The 24329-nt window shown below is 40.1% G+C and overlaps 2 protein-coding genes across 2 annotated transcripts; both read right to left on the reverse strand.

The window, feature by feature from the left end:
• Positions 1-1396: 1396 nt before the first annotated feature.
• pcare2 (photoreceptor cilium actin regulator 2) lies at positions 1397-6954 on the reverse strand. Its single transcript, XM_053242272.1, has 2 exons — positions 3739-6954; positions 1397-1668 (listed from the first exon to the last, which is right to left on the reverse strand). Exons 1-2 carry the CDS (start codon positions 6522-6524, stop codon positions 1557-1559), a joined length of 2898 nt encoding a protein of 965 aa, XP_053098247.1. The 5' UTR covers positions 6525-6954; the 3' UTR covers positions 1397-1556.
• Positions 6955-14901: 7947 nt separating this feature from the next.
• LOC113545266 (G-protein coupled receptor family C group 6 member A-like) lies at positions 14902-23695 on the reverse strand. The gene is made up of 6 exons (XM_034313835.2): positions 23433-23695; positions 23022-23313; positions 19925-20698; positions 19438-19644; positions 19178-19295; positions 14902-18073 (listed from the first exon to the last, which is right to left on the reverse strand). Exons 1-6 carry the CDS (start codon positions 23633-23635, stop codon positions 17172-17174), a joined length of 2496 nt encoding a protein of 831 aa, XP_034169726.2. The 5' UTR covers positions 23636-23695; the 3' UTR covers positions 14902-17171.
• Positions 23696-24329: the final 634 nt, after the last annotated feature.

Raw genomic sequence — 24329 nt, forward strand, 5'->3', positions numbered from 1 at the left:
GCGCTGGGGCCTGGAGGAAGCCATCTGCAATGCTCTCTGTCAGAAGCCAGACCTCAGACTGTACGACCTCAGGCTCTTTCTTGGGGTCATACATCCCCATTTGCTGGGCATCCCGGGGATGTCAGAACCCTGGAGTTTTTGCGCCAACACTTTTAGTGGCCCAATATGGATAAGGATGTCCGGGCCTATGTGGCAACCTCTCAGGTCTGTGCTTAAAACAAGGAGCCCCACACACACCCACCTGACTTGCTTCATCCCCTGCCCATACCCTCTCGCCCATGGTCCCATCGTACTTTGGACTTTGTTACAGGTCTGCCGACATCCCAGGGGATGGCAGTTATACTGGCCATTGTGGATCGTTTCTTGAAGGCCTGTACGTTCATTCCTCTGCATGGAGACAGTTAAGTTCCTCCTGCAACATGTGGTCTGGGTCCATGGCTTACCGATGGACCTGGCTGTGCCTCTTTATAAGCCCTCTGAATGCCTCACTCCGTGTGCAGACATAGATCTGTGCCAGGTAACAGAGCACCTTCACGTTACTCTGGTTGGTAATTTGAGGTTTAGAATTAGAGAAGAAAATATTGAGGTTTAGAAGTAGAGAAGAGTATACTGAGATTTAGAAGTAGAGAAGGGAATATTGAGGTTTAGAAAGAAAAGGAATTGCTCCTTTATCATTTGGTGCCTTTAAGTTCGGCCAATGATAAGGCCATTTTGAGTTGTTGTTCCCCGCCTCACTGTGGTGCTTTCGTGTTGAGCCATAGGCTCTGGAGCTCCCAAATTTCTGATCCCTCACAGTGTCACATAAACACTACTACCCTCACATCTACTATCCCTGGATGTAGCCTGGTGGCTAGCGCTACGGTGTGGTGTGCACAACCTAACTGGTTCATGCCCTGAGTGAGGTGCTCATTTTTGGAGGAGCTGTTTGGCGGCCAGCGTGCCCTTCCTTGTCCACTCCGCTCCTGCACTTGTTTCCACTAAGCGATACATATTGTCCTCTTGGACAACGGTCCCTATACAGTGCTTTAGTACACACGAAGTGCTGAGCCCCGTAGCACCCGATTTAGACAAGTTTTCTGTATTATATGTGAAGACTAAAGCCACAAAGCAATACCGATAAATGATAAACAGTGATACACAATTGTGACAGACATTTCTACATGATTCAAAATTTCATAAAAATATACAACTGCATTATCATAACAAGGAAACAAACCATTTGAAATTTCTAAGAATTTTGCAGTAACAAGATACTGCAACACATTTTAGTATCTACCATCATGATGTATTTGAATTATTCAACTAAAAATAACTATCAATATTTAGATAAATATTTTAATGTAACTAAAGGAAAATATCACAAGGTCAAAAAAAGATTAAAATATAAACAACAGCAATTTATATATGTATAGTTTAATTGTTAGCAAAATGTATATTTAATTCTGGACAGTGTTTCATCTGTAAGCTGTCTCCAGATAATTTTGAAATACTTTCCAGTGTCCCCTCTCAGAATTAGCTCTCTCTTCTGAAGAGAGGTTACAAAAAAAGAAAATGCTTTAATCCATTTTATCCATAACGTTGGCCTCGGCCTCCTGTGGACCAAACACCGAGCAGCTCACTAGGATTTCCTGCTTCGAGCACTGGTCTGTTTCAGCTACATATTCTTTCCTGGAAGAGAGAAGAGACAGTAGTGGGACTGGAATTTTGAGATATGTGGTGCTGATATATATGAGTAGTAAATCAAGGCAACTATATTTGTGATATAATTTTGAAGATACTTCATAGCCATAAGGCTGCTGATATACATCCAAATTGTTTCACAATTTTTTTTTATCATTTCAGTTTTTTTTTTATTTAAAAAAAAAAAAATTTAAACAAGATTGTGAGTGTCTCAGTTGCACTGTCTTGCCTATTTAAGAATGCAATACATTATTATAGGTGATCAGGAAAGAAAACAGACCAATGGTTCAGCAATGAGAGAGAGAGAGAGAGAGAGAGAAAGAGTTCTTAATCTAGTGGGATTAGACTGAACTGCACTAATCTTATTAATAGCATTAAGATAATGTCAAGGGGGGGTTTTGTTGCTCCACTGCTGTCCATCTATACTGTATGTTCAGTTAGCAAGTTCAAAACTGTTTACAAGCAATTTTGAAAGTACCTCAGAGCATTGTGTCTATAAAAGATTTCAGTTATGCAGAGAATTTTAGTAACCGAAACTGTCTTGATTTTTGTATAATCAAAATACGAAAGGAAAATATCTGCTGTTATCATCATGTAATTAAGAATTACTTTTTCATATTCATCTCTTATAATGTGTATGAATCTCACAAAACTATCTTAATTATGTCATCCATTGACAGATAATTTAGTTGTCACTAGGTTACTGTTTGAAGCTATTACACTACAACACTTAGTATGAACACTATACTAGCCTTTTTTTTTTTTTTAAATAAGCTTTCAGGTGTGTCACATAATGGCAAGGCTGCCTCTTTATTTTTTGTTATTTTTCAGCTCTTTCTATTCAATCTTTGTATATTTATTTATTAATGATGGTTTTCACTGTTAGTAATGAGGTCTCCTTTTATACCCTTTTCCAGCTGTGTTAAAGGGCAGTATTTTCAGTTTTAGGCCTTGTGATAGCTGTTTTCCTGATTCTGTACTGACTCCTAATTTGACTGCTTGTGGTATTGCCTGTTTAAAACTTTCATACCGGTAAAGAGGACTTAATTATGTAATCATGTGTTAGCTCTCTTAAGTTATTAGACACCTGAATGAGGCACATAAAAAATACTAAGCTTGTCAGTGTCAATGGAGATGCAAACTTTTGAGCTAGATAATAAAGATAACTTGCTAATAAAAATAATATTTTGGCAATTTTGTAACGGTTTTTCAATAGAAAAAATATATTAAACTAACATGAAATGTATATGGTTTGGAATTAATTTGTACTATTATAAAGATTAACTGTCAGATTTGGGACAACTTTCTGTAATTGACTAGTTATGAGTGTCTTGTTTAGCCTCTACTTTCTCATACCAGTTTCCAACAAACTGGCTTCTTGCAGGAACAGAAGCCCTTTTTCATTTATGGTAATGATAGTGCTTTACTGGCTGTCTCTAAATGAGTAAATGGAATCATATGACACATAACAGCAAGTAATAATACTGTAAGTAGTATGCAAAGGTTGTTTTACATATTTTCCTCCTACTGAATAACAGGTATTTCAACCATAATCTCATAATTTGTTTATGGAAATAAAGGAAATAGATTGCTTTCATTTTAATTATTCATTTTAAATTATTAATTTAAATTATTAATATAAAACTCTTATGAACACCTGTGAGCTGCCTAAGTAAAAATAAAAATATAAATATTAAAACTTAGTTCATTTTTTTGCACTCGTCTCACACTGTCATGTATCTGTACTATTATGTAGATCTGTGCACTGTGCTATTGTACTTTTATGTGTTGCACCATGGTACTGGAGAAATTACATTTCATTCCAATGTATGCAAGCTACTGTATATAGATAAACGACAATAAAAATCCACTTGAATTGATATGCAGACTAATGTTACACAGTCGGGTCAAGATACAGCTAACAGAGAGCTGGAATTTGTGTGATCACATAATCTTTCATTTGCATTTTTGTAGGTAATTTGATATTATGCACATTCTGTCACACAAATAATTACAATTCACACTGTCTGTTACTGAAACAGTAAGTGAAGCAATTACCTCTTATCGTTTGAAGTGGTAGATTCACTGTCCTTGTAGTGGGGCTGTGTGACGCTAGGTAACAATAGTCGGTGGTCAGTAAGAGTGGGCCTGTAAGGGATGCTTCTTATGAAAGTCTGGGGCAGGCAAGTAGCTTGTAGTCTCTCTTTGGAGAGCTTTGACTCTCCCCATGGTCTTGGTAGTGTGGATCTACAGAAAGGCTTGACAGACAGGGACGCTGATTGGTTCACTTGACAAAACACAGAGCGAGCATCATAAAATGACATTGAACTAGAGGCAGTCATGAAGCCATTTGCATCATCACTGTATCTCCTGGTCGATGTCTGGATTTGAGAAGTAAATGAGGATGTGGATGTTTCCCCCTGACCAATGACAGGACGGGTAGGGGATGGAGGTAAAGCAGTAGGACTTGGAACTCTATGGCATGTAGAATAACTTGAGGGTGGGATTCGAGCTCTGGAGACTGGTGGAGTAATTGGAGGGTGGCTGTTAGCATAAAGGGTTGATCCTTCTCCTTCACTTGAGTCCCTGTTTCCCAGTTTTACTGTTTGTCCCAACCTCTCAGATATATACTTGATATTACCCTCATCCCCTGGGCCTAAATTTGCTAAAATGCCAGTGGAATGACACAAATGATTGATTGTTTGAGAGTGCTGGAAAAGGCCAATTGCTTTATCTTTGTCTTTATCCCCAATTGGCTGGTCACTGTCCTGCTCTGGATGGGTTTCATCCACAAAATCCTGTCCATTAGGACAGGTTTCTGAGATATTCAGGGAGCCCATTGAAATACTATCCTGGCTGGGGAGTAAAGATACTGTTTGCATTGATGCTCGTGGACACTGAGAAACACAGGACTTCTGTCTTTGTGTTGAACACCTCTGATTTTGGGTTTCGCTTCCATATTCATCACCAGTAGGACCTTCATTTTTCTCAAAGGAGTTGTCCATTAGTACTTCAGGAGGAGGAGGTGGAAGGCTGTTCACATCTATATTATCAGGTCTCTCTGAGAGTTGCTGGTCAAGTGGATAACTGTTGTTGTTGCCATTGGTGGAAACACCTGACCCGCAATTGGTTATTATAGGCAAAAAGCTCCTTTTCCTTCCTCTAAATCTTTTGGGCCCAATAAGGGGTTTTTGGTTGGAACTATGACAAACCCCTTGGCTAAATGTATTAATGAGTCGTCTGACGGCATTTTTGCCAGGGGGTACAGGTGTAAAGGCAGGAGTTAAGCTTGGTATTAGCCCAGGCTTAAATGGCCCATTATTCCCATCTTGGAGACAATAAAATTGTGATGGATTCTGTCTTTTAGTAATCCATTCAGGTTTTTGGTTATCATTTGGAAATCTATTCTGCCCTTGTACCATATAGTCATTCACTCTTATACATAAAAAATCTGCTGATCGTGACCGCTTTGCACCCCATAAATTAAAATGTCTGTGACAAGACACAGACGAATCATCTGCAGTTTTGGGCTGCCTGATGTTTCTCTCTTTTTGATCACTACATTCAAAAGTATAATTGGTTGGCCTCTTGTTCTCCAGATTGACTTGGACTGGATACTGACTAGGGTCTGCCTGAGACCAATTAGATATCTTTCTGTCCATCATATCAGTTTTGCTCCCCTGCTCATGTTTTAGCGCTTCATCATCATTGCTATCTTCAGCATCAGTATCTTTGTCAACATCATCATCATTTTCATCCTCATTAACATAGCGCTGATCTGGTAAACTGCCCTCAGGACAACCATATGATGACTGAGTTCTAGCTCCTGATCCAGAGCTCTCCTGGTGGCTGCAACAACCCACTGAACCATTGTGGCACTCCTTCTCTACACCAATGCCACTGTCCTCACTGTGCAGAGCAGAGTCTTCTGAATTCAGCTTTCTCAAGGCATATGATTCCACACAAGCCAATACCTGTTTCAAACGCAACTCCGCTGCTCTCTTTGCCCCCAGCTTTTCTGCCAGCAATTGGGAGAGTGTGCCAAAGTAGTCACCTGTTTCTTCTAAGGATGTGTCCCCCAGCCCTTTTACAGAATCCCCTACTAAAGTCATTTTTTTAATCAAGTGATGAAGCATATGCTGCAGCAGGTCTGGAGAACCTTCAGTTGAGTTGCTCTCAGCTTCTTTTATGTCTGGGTTTAGCAGAACATCATTTTGTGCAGCTGGCAAGGCCATGCGGTTTCCATGTATTTCTAGCATCTGCTCTCCCTCAGTTGCAATTTCATCTAAGGCCTGGTTTATCTCCTCATACTGTAATGCTAATAAGGTGACCATAGGCTGTAAAGAAAGTTGGGTCTGTGTTGCTTTTTCCAAGAGCCCTAAGAGGGATTCATATTTAGGTATATTATGGTTTAGATAAGCATAGGCTGCCTCGTGAGCTTTTACCATGGCTTGTGGAAGATCTAAGTTTGACTGCATGTACACAGTTTCCTGCTGTCTCTCTCTGTGCCTGCTTCTTTTGCATCCATTATTTTTCATCTTTCTGTCATCCTTTCTGTCTGTATTTACTTTTGTCAGTAATTCCCCTTGCGTCTCTCCTATATCTACACTTGCCCTAACTATATCACAAACTGTGGGTCTTTTACCTTGGAGTTGTACAGCAGTGTGTTCTTCTTGTAATAAACTTAGTCCACTGGAAACTGTTTCTGTCTGTGCTTGGCTCTTAATTTCTGTCCCACCAGAGAAGTGATGACTGTTGCTTTCATATGATCCAAACTGCAGAGCTTTGTCTTGGTGGTTATAGATTCCAGCAAGGAGTTGACCACTGGAAGGTGAGCAGCCCATTACGATGATCAGAATGTTATCCTTCTGTTGATGTAGTGCTCAGCGTAGTCAATGATGTTCTCTAGAACAAAAATAGCAAGTCCTTAATAATGTTTATGCTTTCTCCACCATGCCCACTGATGCTGTCTTCTTGCTGTTATTGGATTTTATCCTTTGAAAAAAAACGATGCGCCTTTAAATTATTTAAATCTGCCAAAATCCCTATGCCTTAGGCTGTGATTTTAGTCTGGGTGTTCTTTATTAAGAGTTTTTTCCAGTTCGTATTCACCTAAGAATAGAACCAGTGCATTCTCATCTATGCTGTGCCTTCGAATAGACAAGTGATTGAGAGGATAAAGGAGGATTGGAGATCCTTGGTCTTAGGATGTACAGATGGCCACACTAAAAGAATAAAGTGCACATGTAAGAGGCTAATCTCATAAAAAAACAAGGTGGCTGTTGGTTTACATTCTTCATTGTAATTACTACTAATATGTAATACTAGTAATAACTAATGCGTATACTAATACACACTTACCGTCCACTTTATCAGGAACACCTGTACACCTGCACATTCATGCAGTTATCTAATCAGCCAATCATGTGGCAGCAGCACAAAAATCATGCGGATACAGGTCAAGAGGTTCAGTTAATGTTCACATCACACATCAGAATGAAGAAAAAGTGTGATCCCTGTGACTTTTATCATGGCATGCTTGTTGGTACCAGGGGGGCTGGTTTGAGTATTTCAGAACCTACTGATCTTGTGGGATTTTCACACACATCAGTCTCTAGAGTTTACATAGAGTGGTGCGAAATACAAAAAACACTGAGTGAGCAACAGTTCTGTTAGGGAAAACGCCTTGTTGAAAAAAGAGGTCTGAGGAAAATCGCCAGATTGGTTTGAGCTGCCAGGAAGGATATAGTAACTTAAATAATCACTCTTTACAACCATGGTGAGCAAAAAAGCATCTCAGCATGCACAAAACATCTAACCTTGAGTTGGATGGGCTACAACAGCAGAAGACCACACTGGGTTCCACTCCTGTCAGCCATGAACAGGAATCTGAGACTACAGTGGACACAGGCTTATAGAAACTGGATAGTTGAAGATTAGAAAAAAAAAATCACCTGGTCACATTAGTGACCTGGTTATTTTTAACACATCTAGATGAAAATATTAGGAAATGAATGGAAATGAAAGTCTATCATCTCATATTCCTCTTTTGATCACAAACCCAAATGTCCACAATGTATAGCAAAAACAAAAGGATTGGCCCTGCCATTCCAATACTTTTGGAGGGAACTGTATACTTCTTGAACAGGAATTATTACCCATATGCAAACACTGGTATTTTTTTTTTTTTTTTGACTGAGACGGTCCTTTTAAATCTACAACCATTTCCATCCTATGATTTCATCAACTTCCTGATTTAAGTGGGGATTCCTGGTATACATGGGAAACTGAGGCCAGACCTTTTTTGAGACTATGATGATTGGGACATTTGCTGTAACAGCTTATCAGCCCTACAATGTGGGTTGAGATCCCATCAGATCAAAACCCACTTGTCCAGCAGATTCTGTAATTTCTTACAGTATGTAGTAGACAACCAGGTGCTGGGACCTGGTTGCAGAATACTATGATGTGCAATGTGCTTGAAAAAACCTGAGAGTGAATGTATTTGTGTGCAGGTATCTTAAAGTACTTGTGTGAGTTCATGATCCTGATGGCTTGTGGGAAGGAGCTCCTTCTGAGCTTTTATGTATTGGCCATGTGTCTGTAGAGGCATTTGCCTGACTTTAGCAGTCAAAAGACCATTGCTAGGGAGGGAAGCGTCCTTGATAATGTTCTGATTTGTCTGATGTAAGTGTCCTGCAGGGAGGGCAGTACTGTTCTAGTGGTACATTCTGCTGAACATACCACCCTCTATGGTAGTAGTAAAGGAAGCAATTACCTCTTATTGTTTAAAGTGGTAGCTTCACTGTCCTGGTAGTGGGGCTATGTGACACTAGATAACAATAGTTGGTTGTCAGTAAGAGTGGGCCTGTAAGGGGGTGCTTCTGCTGAAGGTCTGGGGCAGGCAAGTAGCTTGTAATCTCCCTTGGGAGTGGCCAGTCTATAGCACAAAATAAAAAAGAGCAAATACAGATCCAAGCAAAGGTACAGTATGAAAAAGACAGGTAAGTGACAAATCTTCCAAACATAATAAAAGGCTAGGAGACCCCAGACTGAGCCAGGAACTGAACACAAAACAGGGTTTAAATAGGCAGAACACAGGTAAACACAATGACTATTTAACATGGGTGAAGATAGTTAACACAGAGGGGTAGAAAAATACACACAAAACTGCAAAACAAAGAAATTCATGCTGAGCACTACAGTCTTGGCTAAAATGTCAGTGGAATGACACAAATGAATAATTTTTGAGAGTGCTGGAAAAGACAAATTACTTCATCTTTCTCTTTATCTTTATCCCCAATTGGCTAGTCATTGTCCTGCTCTGGGTGGCTTTTGTCCACAAAATCCTATCCATTAGGACAGGTTTCTAAGATATTCAGAGAGCTGGGGAGTAAAAATACTGTCTGCATTGATGCTTCTGGACACTGAGAAACACAGGACTTCTGTCTTGTGTCAAACACCTCTGATTTTGGGTTTTACTGCTATATTCATCACCAGTAGGACCTTCTCTTCATTGTCAATCAGTACTTCAGGAGGCTCTGTTTGGCTCATAAGGTGATCACTGTTATTTTCTTATTATTCAAACTGCAGAGCTTTGTCTTGATGATTGTAGATTCAAGCAAAGAATTGACCTTTGGAAGGGGAGCAGCCCATTATGGTCATCGGAATGTGATCCTTATGTTGACCCCTAGTGATCAGAGTAGTCAAAGATATTCTCTGGAACAAAAACAATGTTTATCGTTTCTCCACTATGGCCCTTGATACTGGTGATGCTGGATTTTATCCTTTGAAAAAAGCAGATGCTCCTTTAAACTTGTCAGGTAGTAGAGATCATTGCAAGTGCAGGCAGACTTTATTACAACAGGTTATAATGCAATGGTGATTAGCAAACAGACTTTCTTGGGAAAAAAACAGAATAAAAAACCTCAAGAGAATCTTTCAGAGAATCAAAATGAGAGTCAAAACTAGAAAGCATGCGCAAAAATACAAAGTGTGAACTAGAGTGCATTCAGAGTGAGACTTTCCTACTTGTGGTCTCTTAAAGAACAGTAATTCCTACACCGTTCACCTGATTTGATTCATTATTTAATCGTTGCATACCGGACCAACAGGTCCACATCAGATGCCATTGCTGCTGCCCTCCATATTTCTCTCTCTCATCTGGAAGATAAGGACACCTACATCAGGATGCTCTTTATCGACTACAGTTCTGCCTTCAACACGGTCATCCCCCATAAACTCACCCACAAACTGTTTGCACTTGGACTACACTCACACTCTGCGACTGGCTCCTAGATTTCCTGACTGGCAGACCGCAGTCTGTCAGGATTGGAAATAGGACTTCAGACACCATCATAACAAACATTGGCACCCCACAGGGGTGTGTTCTCAGTCCCATCCTCTACACACTGTTCACACATGACTGTGTCGCCTCCCACAAGGACAACATCATCGTGAAGTTCGCCGACGTCACCGCAGTGATATGACGGATCACTGGCGGAGATGAAGCGGCCTACAGGAGGGAGGTGGCCAGTCTTGTGACATGGTGTGAGGACAACAACCTCACCCTCAACACGGACAAAACAAAGGAGATGATTGTGGACATGAAGAAAGAGAGGAGAACTCACCAGCCACTGTTTATCTCAGAGCTTGAAGTGGAGAGGGTAAGCAGCTTTAAATATTTGGGGGTCCACATCAGCGAGGACCTCACCTGGACACTCAACACCACCCAGCTGGTTAAGAAAGCACAACAGCGGCTGTACTTCCTGAGGAGGCTGAGGAAGTTTGGCATGTCGCCTAAGATCCTCAACAACTTCTACAGCTGTATGGCAGCACTACAGTGAGGGATCGCAAACGTATGCAGAGAGTGGTGAGGACTGCTGAGAAGATCATCAGGACTCCACTGCCCTTTCTGCAGACTATTTACCACCGCAGAGTCCACAGGAGAGCTGCCTCCATCCTTAAGGACCCAAACCACCCACAATGCAGACTGTTCACACTCCTGCCCTCCGGACGGAGGTACAGGAGTGTGAAATGCAGAACCTCCAGACTAAGGAACTCCTTCTTCCCCTCAGCCATTAGACTTCTAAATGGGTAGCCAGTGGACACAGACTAGTCTCACACATCTCATAGATTAGGTGGACTGAACTGCTACAGCCCAATTTGCACATTTGTAAATGTTATTGCTGCTACTTCTTATCAAGAAGCTTCATTTCGATTTGCACATTGTTAAATGTGACAGCTGCTATTGTTATTGTGTAGTTGCACTCAGTTTACTACAGGCTACTGTACTATTGTTTTTGTTTTTGTATTTGTATTGTATTGTTTTGTACATAGGTCAATATTGCACATAGAGATATACTTCATATGCACAAGTCAACATTGCACACTCACACATACAGATGTACATAGTCTATATTTCTATATATATAATCTATATTTCTACTTCTGTAACATAGTCTACACTTTATTATGTTTGTTTTTATGTATGCGCATGTCTGTTTTTATTTTTTATTTCTATATAGTTTCTGTTATCTTGGTATTCAATGTGGACAGCAAAGGAAGAATTTCATTGTTCAGGGAAACTTGGTTTCCTCACTGTGCACATGACAATAAACGCTTTGTATCTTGAATCTTAATGTCAACTCCAACATACTGTGGTAGACAGCTAAAATAACAATAACTTTGTCAGTGTCCAAATATTTATGGACCTGACTGTAGACACACTATATGGACAAAAGTTGTGGACACCTGACCATCACACCCATATGTGCATTTTGAACATCACATTCCAGATTTAGTATCCCTTTTCTGTTATAAAAACCTCCACTCTTCTGGGAAGGCTTTCCACTAGATTTCGGAGCATGGCTGTGGAACATGTTTGGGTCCCTTAGTTCCAGAGAAGGGAAATTGTAATGCTACAGCATACAAAGACATCCTATACAATTGTGTGCTTCCAACTTTGTGGCAACAGTTTGGGGAAGACCCACATATGGTGTTAGGTGTCCACATACTTTTGGCCATGTAGTGTATACATACAGTATATGCAGATGTACACTTCTCTTCGGTGGCAGGCAGGCTTGGGACAGGCTTGTGGACTGCACACATATCCACACACACGCACACACAGCTCTGTGCAGCTCAGCTCTCTCTCTCCCACATCTCTCGTCTCTCCCAACTTTATCCAGAACATATGTTAGAGCAATCCTGCACAGGTGTAGATCCTTACCACTCACCTTTCCTGGCTGCAGACATCTGAATAATTAGGCACAAACCTACGATAATAGCCAGCCAGCCCCAGGAAATGTCTCACCTCCTTTTTGGTCTTGGGTCTCAGGCAGGCCGCAATTGCTACAGTCTTTTTTGCTACAGTCAATCTGGGGATGCCCCTGCCCATGACCCAAGTGGAAGCCCAGATACCATACTTCCACCCGCCCAATTGCACACTTCTTTGGGTTTGCTGTGAGTCCTGTCCATCTCAATGATCTCAGAACAATCCTTAGATTCTGATTGTGTCACTGCCAATCATTACTATAAATAATGATGTCATCTAGATAGGCAGCGTCGTAGGCAGCATGTGGGTGGAGGATCCTGTCCAACAGTCTCTGGAATGTCTCTGGGGCTCCACACAACCCAAAAGGAAGGGTCACAAATTGGTGTAAGCTTCATGCTGTGGTAAAAGCCATTTTTTCCTGACACATGGGAGTCAAAGGGATCTGCCATTAACCCTTTGTCAAATCCAGTGTCAAGTAAAAGTGAGCTGCACCTAACTGATCAAGCAGTTCGTCAAAGCGGGGCATTGGGTATGCATCAAATTTCAACACCCTGTTGACCTTTCTACACGGGTCCACACAGAACCAGACTGAACTGTCTGCCTTGAGAACCAGGACCACCAGACTGGCTCAGTCACTGTGGGACTCCTCGATTACCCCCATGTCGAGCATGGCCTTGAGCTCCTCCCACACCACCTGTTTTTTTGTGTTCAGGTAAATGATAGGGGTGGCTGCATACCACCACCCATCTCAAGATCACCATCACAATGTGGTGTTCTAGGAGATTAGTGTGAACGGGTAGAGTCAAAAACACATCTGAAAATTCCTCCTGCAACTTGGCAACCTTTGATTTTGAGGTTTGCCAGCCTGCCAACCTGATTTGGGATGGTGAGAAGTAGGCTCCACAAGGGACCGGGGTGGATTGAGCCACCTGTTTTAGATTCACCTCTGGTCCTAGCTCTTCCCTCTCTAGAACGACCATCACCAAAGCCACAGGGACCTCCTCTCTCCACAGTTTAAGGAGATTGAGGTGCTATATCTGCTGCACTCTTCCTTCATACGTTCGCCTTACCATATAGTCGATGTTCCTGACTTGCTGTGTGACCTCGAAGGGCCCTTTCCCACTTGACGAGTACGTTGGAGTTTTATGTGGGTAATAATACAAGCACCTTGTCTCCCAGTGAAAACTAATGTAGCCCCATTATACAGCCGGGATTGATGCACTTGTAATTGGAGCTAATTTTGAAGAGTTCCTCCAATACTGTGTGCTGAGGTGTTGCAAAGAAGCATTGCTTCAGGGTATCGCATTGCATAATCCACCGGGACCAACAGAAAGCGATGCCCTCATGCAGTTCGTTCCAATGTCCCAATGAGGTCCATACCAATTCTTTTAAAGGGGACCTTGATCAATGGAAGGGGGTGTAAAGGCGCTTTTGGGGTGGCCGGTGGATTCAGCAGCTGACATTTGCGACATGCCACACACCACCAGCGAACATCGCTGCTAATACCCAGACAATAGAAATGGGCCATAAGTAGGTTCAGTTTTTTGTCCTCCCCTAAGTGCCCCGCCATTGGATTAACTTGTTAACTTCCCCGCCTGGAGTAACATTTCCCGACGGCTCTTTGGGACTGATAACTGGGTCATGTCTTCTTTTGTTTGAGTGTCCTGCTTCACTTGGAATAATTTCAATAATCATGAAATAGTTAAAGGAGAGCGCAACGTTGGGCTGAACTTGCTGACCATCATTTACTTTCGCTTGGTTGAAGGCATGCCTGAGGGTTTCATCTCTTGTCTGCTCCAGATGGAAATCCCCGAGGGGAATTCAACCAAAGGGCAGTGGGCAGGGCCCTCCCCATCCTCTGTGTCCTCCTGATGCAGAGCTGATGTTGACAGCCCAGGCAACGCCTCCCCAGCCAATGCTGCACACATCCCACAACATGCTACAATGCTGCAGGATCCATTCTCACATCTGACCCATCCTCAGTCTGACCCATCACCCATTCCCCTCAACAACATCTGAAATGCCAGCCAATTTGTCCCTAGATTCAGTGAATGCGTTAGGTGGGGACTAACCACCGGCTGCATTCTATGCTTTTGTCCCTGGTATTGGATAGTGACGGCCATTAGGGGAAACTGTTGGGCCGCGAACTAGGCTTCCCCCAACAGTAGCAGCAGCAAGTAGACCCACATATGGTGATGGTCAGGTGTCCACACACATTTGGCCATGTATAAGTATATGCAGGTGTAACACTTCTCTTCGGTTCAGAGGGAAATGAGGAGATGGGAGGCAGGCTTGGGACAAATAAAAAAAAAAGGATTCTTTATTTTCCTTCACTAGTTCTGTAGCTTTTCAATGATTTTATCTCACTCTGCACACATATCCACACGTGAGCACACACACATCTCTGTGCAGCTCAGACCTCTCTCCTGCGTCTCTCGTCTCTCTCAACTTTATCCTTGCTGCCGCTCACTGAAACACAGAACACATTAGAGCACAGTCCTGCACAGGTTTGGATCCTTACCACTCACGTTTCCCGGCTCTGCCTTCCATTCACAAACTGGCACTTGACTATGCACCCACCTTCTCAATACATTTTTCCTCTCTGCTCCAATAATAAACTTGCTTATTGTCTTCTTGTGTGCACATGTCTTTTAGTTTAAATTCTATTGTTATTGCTCATAACAACCACTCAAAATATTTACTGGCACCAAAGCTGGTATTTCAAGTGATTTCCCTCTACTAAAGTTTCCCATTGACTGCCAGATGTGTTATCTGTGTTCATTACCAAGATGAACTGAAAAGGTTGTAAATGTAAATTATGGATGTTTCACATTTTAATAAAAATTGTTTTTTAACTTCAGCAATCTATTTATGTGAAATGGATAAATAAAAAAATAATTTTACAAAAAAGAAAAATATGAATTTACAACTGTTTATTTATGTGATATGCATACATTTCCAAATAATTAAAATTTTACACCACAGAAAAAGAATTTTCAATAATATCCAAAATAATTTAAACAAAACTTTAATTATACACTGCTAAAAAAAAATTAAAGGAACACTTTGAAAACACATCAGATCTCAATGGGGAAAAATATCATGCTGGATATCTATACTGATATGGACTGGGTAATGTGTTAGGAACGAAAGGATGCCACATCGTTTGATAGAAATGAAAATTATCAACCTACAGAGGGCTGAATTCAAAGACACCCCGAAAATCAAAGTGAAAAAAAAAATGATGCAGCAGGCTAGTCCATTTTGCTGAAATTTCATTGCAGCAACTCAAAATGGTACTCAGTAGTTTGTATGGCCCCCACGTGCTTGTATGCATGCCTGACAACGTCGGGGGAAATGAGACAACGGACGGTGTCCTGGGGTATTTCCTCGAGATCTGGACCAGGGCATCACTGAGCTCCTGGACAGTCTGAGGTGCAACCTGGCGGCGTCGGATGGACCGAAACATAATGTCCCAGAGGTGTTCTATTGGATTTAGGTCAGACGAGCGTGGGGGCCATTCAATGGTATCAATTCCTTCATCCTCCAGGAACTGCCTGCATCCTCTCGCCACATGAGGCCGGGAATTGTCGTGCACCAGGAGGAACCCAGGACCCACTGCACCAGCGTAGGGTCTGACAATACGTCCAAGGATTTCATCCCGATACCTAATGGTAGTCAGGGTGCCATTGTCTAGCCTGTAGAGGTCTGTGCGTCCCTCCATGGATATGTCCCCAGACCATCACTGACCCACCACCAAACCGGTCATGCTGAACGATATTACAGGCAGCATAACGTTCTCCACGGCTTCTCCAGACCCTTTCACATCTGTCACATGTGCTCAGGGTGAACCTGCTCTCATCTGTGAAAAGCAAAGGGCACCAGTGGCGGACCTGCCAATTCTCGAGCTCCACGGTGCCGGGCAGTGAGCCCAGGGCCCATTAGAGGAGGTCGGGCCCTCAGGCCACCCTCATGAAGTCTGTTTCTGATTGTTTGGTCAGAGACATTTACACCAGTGGCCTGCTGGATGTCATTTTGTGGGGCTCTGGCAGTGCTCGTCCTGTTCCTCCTTGCACAAAGGAGCAGATACCGGTCCTGCTGATGGGTTAAGGACCTTCTACGGCCCTGTCCAGCTCTCCTAGAGTAACTGCCTGTCTCCTGGAATCTCCTCCATGCTCTTGAGACTGTGCTGGGAGACACGGCAAACCTTCTGGCAATGGCATGTATTGATGTGCCATCCTGGAGGAGTTGGACTGCCTGTGCAACCTCTGTAGGGTCCAGGTATCGCCTCATGTTACCAGTAGTGACACTGACCCTAGCCAAATGCAAAACTAGTGAAAAACAGTCAGAAAAGATGAAGAGGGAAAAAATGTTAGTGGCCTCCACCTGTAAAACCATTCCTGTTTTGGGGGTTGTCTCATTGTTGCCCATCTAGTGCACCTGTTGTTAATTTCATTAACACCAAAGCAGCTGAAACTGATTAACAACCCCTTCTGCTACTTAACTGACCAGATCAATATCCCAGGAGTTTAATTGACTTGATGCTATATTCTGATTAAAAAGTGTTCCTTTAATTTTTTTGAGCAGTGTACAATAACTGTTTCATACAATAAATACAATAATTGTTTTCAAAAGTATGCAATTTATGTAAAATTAAAAATACCACAATTATTGGCACCATTCATGAAAAGTATAATACAAAAAAGAGTAATGACTCATACTGTCAGATTAGATACCATGGAATGCTGTAGAGTGTTATTTTAAACCTCTCTTCTTATAGTGTCTAATAAGGTTGATGAGAGATCTTAGACCTTTCCTCTATGCACAGCATTTCAAGAGGCTTTACATATTCTTATTGTGTTTTCAACAGAGCTAAAATCCTTGCAATGATATGATCTTTGGGAAACATTGTTTTTGTGCCCTGCAACTATTTCTGTATTGATGTATATAATTCATGCTTTGGGAATAATACTAGCTACATGCATGAAAATATCCATTACCACTCTTAGTGCAACTGAAGATACAATGAGTGTGCCTGGAAAAATATATCCTGTTTTAAGATAATTTACTTCTTTTTAATATTGTAACATATTCAGCTTTGTTTTTGTTTGGTCTAAATATTTTGCCTATTGGAAACAGTAATGACTTCTGACCATCTGCCTGTCAAGAGTCAGGAGGGTTAAGCTGGGTTTATGAGGTTGTTCTACATGTTGATTTACTTTTGTAATTCCTCTTTAGCACATGGATCCTCTTGTGGGGATTTAGCTTGCCTCGCTGCATTGTCTGATAATATCCTGTACCATTTTGGAGTGAAGTGGCAGAAGATGACTCCGTAGGTGGAGACCATAATGGCAGAGAGCTGGATAATGGGCCGCTGTTCGTTTTGTGTGACAAAGAGTGGAATAAAACAAAGCCAGGCAAACAAATGAAAGAGCATGCTGAAGACTATAGACTCAGTATCTTTCTCTCTCCCTTTGAAGGCCAACACAAAACAAAGCACAGCTAGAATAGCAATATATATATGCATCATGGCAAAGCCAATAAACTTAGCTCCTTGAGTACACAGACGGTTCATGGTAAGAGGATCTTTTTCAGATGGCAGTTCATCAACTTTAAGAGGATCAAATATAAACCAGAAGAGGCAAATGAGACCTTGAACAACAGTGAGGATGCCTATGTTGACAAAAGGCTTATTAAACTTGCTTAAGTAAAGCTGTCTATTTGGGTCATAGGACATGAAGGCTAAGAATGAGCTAAAGGCATTAACCAGAATGCATGATACAGAGAGAGTGAATCCAAGACCGTACATGGCCTGTTGTACCATGCACTGATGGGAGCTTGGATCGCCTAAAAAAGCTATCACACTTCCAAAACTTACAATCAGGCCTACCTGCATGATGCATAATAAACTGAGGTTATTCTGTACTATTTCATGGTCTTTGCATTTAATGAAAAATATAATAGAGACCACTAACAGTAGTATGCCTATTACTGTTCCAATAATCACCACAATAGAATGCGCTGCAGACCACTCCAAAATCCCCAACTTCCATTTCTCACATTTCGTTGAAGCAGGACGAGAAGTTCCATTTAGACACTTGGTACAGGTTGATTGATCTGCATGAAGAAAAAGTGGAACATCATAACTATAAATGCAGGAGGATTAGGGGTAACATGGGCTTATTCTGGAAAAACCTTTTAAAAATTTATTTATTTATTTACAAATTTTGAAGCTGATGTGAATCATTTTAATATATTTATTTGACCACTGAATAAAATATTCCATGTTCAAAATATTTTTATTAATGAATCAGGATGTAATGCTATCTATCCATCCATCCAGACATAAGTGGCCTCTGGTTTACCAGCCAGCCTTTCCCCGTTCCTCCTAAGCTGGCTTCCGGAGTGAACCAAATGACCAAAATAATATATAATCAAAATAAAACTGATTGTTTCTGAGTGAACTGTAACAAACTGAACATAGATAAATAATTACCAGAAAAGCACCCTACATAGTTTTATATTTTTTCCACAGAAAAAGTGTGAACAGCTTGTAATGAGTTCTAGGAGGAGGCTACCAGCAAGATTACACTGGATGAACTATCATTCTTAAAACCTGATACATATTTCTACGTAATTATCTTCATTAATATGTCCCATCTTGACATAAACTGAGGAAATGAAATCCCTCATATTTTGCAAATACCAGCATCTCTTCATGAACTAAGAGTATTGTCTGGTCAAGATGTTATAAAAATTATTTTTTGGTTATAGGTAAATGATAACCATAGGCTAATAAAAACCTGCCTTGCCTACAAATGTGATTTCCTTGGCTTTGGGCTTTTGCCATAAATCTGATTAGTTGGACTGAGGCATTGTATTAAAAAACAGATGGTGTTAATAGACCATATATAAAACAAAACAGGGACATAGGAAAGATGGGTGTTTTGGAGTTTGATTTGATTTCATTCTTAGTTTTCATATAAACCAATGCATGATATAATTTTTAGCCATGTTCAGCTATTATTGTTTACAAGGGAAATCGTGTCTCTTTTGGGCAAGCTGCACTTAGGTTAGCTCCCTGAGACTACAAAGAAAACTGTTTCATAGCCTTTTCTGAAGTTATAATCTTAAGAAAAAACTCTGCTAACCTTCCAATGTTACTAGGTTCTGAGAATCTGTATTTTAGGAATGCTTTTATATGCATTTAATTGTACTTACCCTCCTGGTCAGAATAATCTCCAGCACTGCAGCTGATACAAGTATAGCAGCATGTTATATTTAATATGTTTTTGTGTGTGCCTGGTGGACAACGCTTTGAACATCTGGACTCAGGAACCTTGATGCGAAGAGAGAGGTGTACTTTCGTTAAAAACCAATCCTTAACTATATAGTTATGCTAATTATAAACATAACAAACTAATGTTTTATATTTATATATATGATGTTTCTAAGATAGATAGCATTTATTTTTCTCTCACCGTGTTGTTAAACCATGAGATTTTGTGCTCATAGACATCAACATCGTTATTGCTTATAAGGAATTTCCCCACCACATCAGGTACTCTTTCATCACCGTCCTTCTTCCACATGATAAGATCATAACCATTTTCAAAATCACCATTTTTATTAAAGAAATATGCCTGGTTGTCCAAGGTGAAGTGAATCTCACGAAGAATGCTTATAAGCTGAACATAAAAAGGATGAAAATATTTTTAAAACATAACACAGTTTGGAGTACTGTATTTAAAGATCATATTTGTGTTAGATAAATGAATGTAGAATATTTTCATTTGTAGTCCAGTAACCTACTCTGTAGAGTATTACTTGTATTGGACAATTCTCCTCTTAGATTTTTATAGTCCATTTTTTGTGTAGCCTCCTAATTGTTATAAATACAGTTAGCTATAGTAAGCATTGAGCTTCTTCATCCTAAATGTTTTACTGGTATTAAAAATTGACTGATACCTTCCAAGGCAGGATGTTTGTGTCTCCAGAGCAGGAAATGCTGTCACATTTTAAAAGTGTCTTGATGGCATGAGCAATGGCATAGACTGCCACTCTCTGACCGTAAGCCTGTGTCATATCCACATTTTGAAGAAGGTAGCTATTGCAATCCAAAACAAATGAGTTCTCTGATTGCTGACTCTGGGTGCAGTTGGACATTTGTTTGTACTCACTGATGAAATCATTCCTTGCGCCTGGACTTGGTCTAAGGTTCTGCAGGTAGCCTTTAAAACCAGGAATTTCCCCAGTGATAAAGGTAAAACCAAATACGTCTCCCACTTTGTTAATGTCTTTCATCTTCATTATGAACCCTGTTGTAGACCAGGCATCACTAGCAATCCAGACCCGACTAATATTTCTCTTAATCATCTCCGTAAAGAGCATCTGCACAAGTTGTGGTCTTAGAATAAGCAGAATAACTGTGGCATTCGAGGATTCAATACGATCAGCTACCATCTTTATCTTCTCTTCCATATGTATAAAACCTAGGTAATTTGGTAACACTTCCTGGAACTGGAGACACACATGTTCTTCCTGTGCATCCTGCACAAAGTTCTCAAGGACTGCTCTGCCATATTCATCATCAATGGTAACCACCCCAACCCAGTTCCAGGAATAATGTCTCAAGAGCTTTGCCAGTGCCTGTGTCTGGTACATGTCACTTGGGACAACGCGAAAGAAGGAAGCGTAGCGTAATTTGTCACTCAGTGCTGGTGCAGTAGAAGTGCAACTAATCTGTTAAGATAAAAAAAAAAAAAATAGTAATATACATCAAAAAAGAAAAGAGAAACCAGTTAATATGTTAAATTGATTTGTTGAATATGTGAGTTAAAATGCCTTGTCACACTAATTACGAATTATTTTTTGATTATACACAAGCAGTTCAAATATACACTTACCATCCACTTTAATAGGAACACTTGTACATCTGCTTATTTATGCAGTTATCACAATGCATAAAATCGTGCAGATACAAGTCAAGAGCTTCAGCTAATATTCACATCAAAGAATAGGGAAAAAATGTGATCTCTGTGACTTTATTTGTCACATGGTTGTTGGTACTAGATGGGCTGGTTTGAATATTTCATAAACTGCAGAACTTAAAACAACACACTCCAGAGTTTACACAGATTGGTGAGTTACAGTTCTGTGGGGGGAAATGCCATGTTGACGAGAGAGGTCAGAGGAAAATTGCTACATTGGTTTGAGCTGCCAGGAAGGATATAGTTACCCATATAATCACTCTTTACAGCTGTGCTGAGCACAAAAAATCGAACCTTTATGACAGTTGAAGATTAGGAAAAAATCCCTGCTCTTTTTCCAGTTTTCAACTGACCAGTTTCAGTGAGTCTGTGCCCATGATAACCTCAGATTCTTGTTCTTGGCTGACAGGAGTGGAACCTGATGTGGTCTTCTGCTGCTGTTGCCCATCCACCTCAAGGTTTGATGTGTTGCAGGTTCTGAGATGCTTTTCTGCTCCCCAAAGAGTGCTTATTTGAGTTACTATAGTGTTCCTATCAGCTCAGACAAGTCTGGGCATTCTCCTCTGATCTTACTGATCAACAAGGTGTTTCAGCCTGCAGACCCTCCACACACAGGATTTATTTTTCACACCATCCTGTGAAAACCCTAGAGAACGTTGTGTGTGAAAATCCCAGGAAATACTCAAACCAGCCCATCTGACACCAACAATCATGCCAGTCAGTCAGTCATATTTATTTATAAAGCACATTTAAAAACAACAGCTGTTGGCCAAAGTCCTGTACAAAATTTAAGCATATACCAAAAATAAAAAAGTAAACATAGAAGACAGCAACAGATAGTACACTACAGTTATGCCACTGCACTTACTTATGACCATATGCAACAGTAAATAAATAAGTTTTAAGAAGAGACTTAAAATCAGCACATGTTGGTGCAGTTCTTATATAGGGTGGCAAATTGTTCCAAAGCTGTGGAGCAGCCACTGAAAAGGCACGATCTCCTTTTGATTTCAAGCGTGTCCTTGGAACAGTCAACTGAAGACTACTGGTTGATTGAAGTTCCCTGGAGGCATTACAGTGGAACAGAAGGAGATCGGAGATATATGAAGGAGCCAGTCCATGCAAACCCTTATAAACAAACAACAATGTTTTAAAATGGATACGCCATGTTTTAAAATGGATGCCACGGTTAAAGTCACAGAGATCACATTTTTCCCCCATTCTAATGTTTGATGTGAACATTAACTGAAGCTCTTGACCTGTGTCTGCATGATTTTATGCATTGCGCTGATGCTACTTGATTGGCTGATTGGATAACTGCATAAATTAGCAGGTGTACAGGTTCCTATTTAAGTAAATGGTGAACGTGCTTGAAAGTCACTGATGAGGTCAACTTTGTGCAGACTCAATCTTGTGAAAGTCAAAATTACCAGGATATATATATATATATATATATATATATATATTAAATTTCTTTATTAATTATCATATTATACCAAATTTTATTCAGGTGCATAAACAAAGAAACAAGCACTAAGGTAAATACATTTCTCTAAATACATAAATGAAATGGAAACAATCCTAGGATATTATTCAGAACTGTCAGTTCAGTGTGCATGCGGGCTCATTAAAGAATCTTCATCAATCTGTAAGAACTTCAATATTTTTCAATCAAATATACTGAGTAAAAGTCTTAAAAATCTGTAAGCTTTTTTGTGATCTGTCAATGAAATGCTTGAAAAATCAAAAAGAGCTATGTAATTTCTGTTATTTTTTTTCATGCTGGACCAAGTACCTATCTTTTTTTCCGATGCTCATTTAGATGTTGTAGATCATAAAAAGTATGTGCATTAACCCTTAATCAGAAGACATCTATATTCATTGATTTTAAACAATTGCAATATATTTTCAAAATTGCAAATTTGTAAGAACCATTTTTAGAAAATAGAAATGTAACTATTGCACAATTTGTGAATACAGGTAAACAATTTTTACAAACATTAAGTCAGGCCAGGTTATACGATGGAACCAACACTACAGAAAAGCTGATAAGAACAATGTTTCAGTATTTTTACCTGGGGAATCATGTAGAGACTGAGTAATTTTGCAACAGGAATAGATAATTCTGAGTATCTTTCACCCAAGAATGCTTTTATGGGTGAAGTGAAGTTTGAGTAGTCAGAGTGGACTGTAGGTGGCCCACTAACAGCAAGCATGCGCTCCACACAGTCTAAAGCTTTGGTACCATATGCACAAGGATCACACATCAGGTATCCAAGCTTAATGCCAGGAAGGAAGCCAGAGTTATTGATCTCTTCAATTGTGTGAATTGCAGCTATAGATGACACAAATGGTATTTGATCAAAGCTAGAAATGAAAAGAAAAAACAAGACCTTAAAATGAGACATAATTAAGAGCAGTGCGGTTGATATATATATATATATATTTTAAAATAATAAGAACATTAAATTCTCCTCTATACTCACTCTGTGCAAGTATACATTTCTGGGCAAATCCGATCCTGAAGGTCTTTTATATTAGAATGAATTGATTCCAGAATTCCAATGACAATGTCTCCATGTAAGTAAGCTCCAAAATGAGACTGATTAAAATCACAATGTGCCACCAATCCTAGCATCATAGTCACCCCCAGCACATAAAGACACAGAAGAGGAACACAGGTTGTCATGTTGTGAGGAAGTGAAAAACAAACTTTCTGTCTTAACCTTTCATACTGGTGGAATGAAAAAGAAATCTGAACTTTAAATTTGCAGAGATAAACACCCCCTGAAATATGCGTCTTCCTGTAATTTGGATGAAAGGTGGTAAAACAGGTACAACAGCCAGTGACACACTGTTAACCCTTACTGTGCTTAATACAGTCACTTATTGTAAAATGGGCATTAAAATACTGTAGCATCATCATACAACAGAAAGATGTAAGATGTGTAGTAGCATGGGAATTTAATGTGATGTCAGTATGACATTATGGTTCATTATAAAGTTACAATAAGATAAGACAAGATCCCCTGTAGGGGAAATTCAAGTTGATACAGCAGTCAACAAGTAGGAGGAGTAACATGAAAGAAACAAAAAACATTTCCATAAGTACCTATACAACAGAAATGGTCTTTGTGTATGTACACATGCTAGAGTTCTATTTGTATATACACATTAGCAATATGGTTCAATACAAAAGCTATAGAAACTAGATATATATATATATATACACACACACACACAAACAAAATGAGTTTTTTTTTTTTTTACAAACAAATATTAGATTTAACCGCAGACAGTGTATGCCTATCTGTGATTAACAGAACATTTCTATTAAGATAGAAAACCGGTAAACCGTCTGTATTTACATACACAATGGTGTC

Source organism: Pangasianodon hypophthalmus, chromosome 19 (assembly GCF_027358585.1).
Source record: "Pangasianodon hypophthalmus isolate fPanHyp1 chromosome 19, fPanHyp1.pri, whole genome shotgun sequence".
NCBI classification, from domain to species: domain Eukaryota; kingdom Metazoa; phylum Chordata; class Actinopteri; order Siluriformes; family Pangasiidae; genus Pangasianodon; species Pangasianodon hypophthalmus.

Coding starts and splice junctions, on each gene's coding strand:
- pcare2 (XM_053242272.1), bottom strand. CDS start 6,524: ATGGGCTGCTCACCTTCCAGTGGTCAACTCCTTGCTGGAATCTATAAC. Junction 1,669..3,738: donor ACCACTTCAAACGATAAGAG/GTAATTGCTTCA, acceptor TCTCTCTTCCAG/GAAAGAATATGTAGCTGAAA.
- LOC113545266 (XM_034313835.2), bottom strand. CDS start 23,635: ATGACAACCTGTGTTCCTCTTCTGTGTCTTTATGTGCTGGGGGTGACT. Junction 23,314..23,432: donor GAAATGTATACTTGCACAGA/GTGAGTATAGAG, acceptor TTTCATTTCTAG/CTTTGATCAAATACCATTTG. Junction 19,645..19,924: donor CAAACATCCTGCCTTGGAAG/GTATCAGTCAAT, acceptor TTTTATGTTCAG/CTTATAAGCATTCTTCGTGA.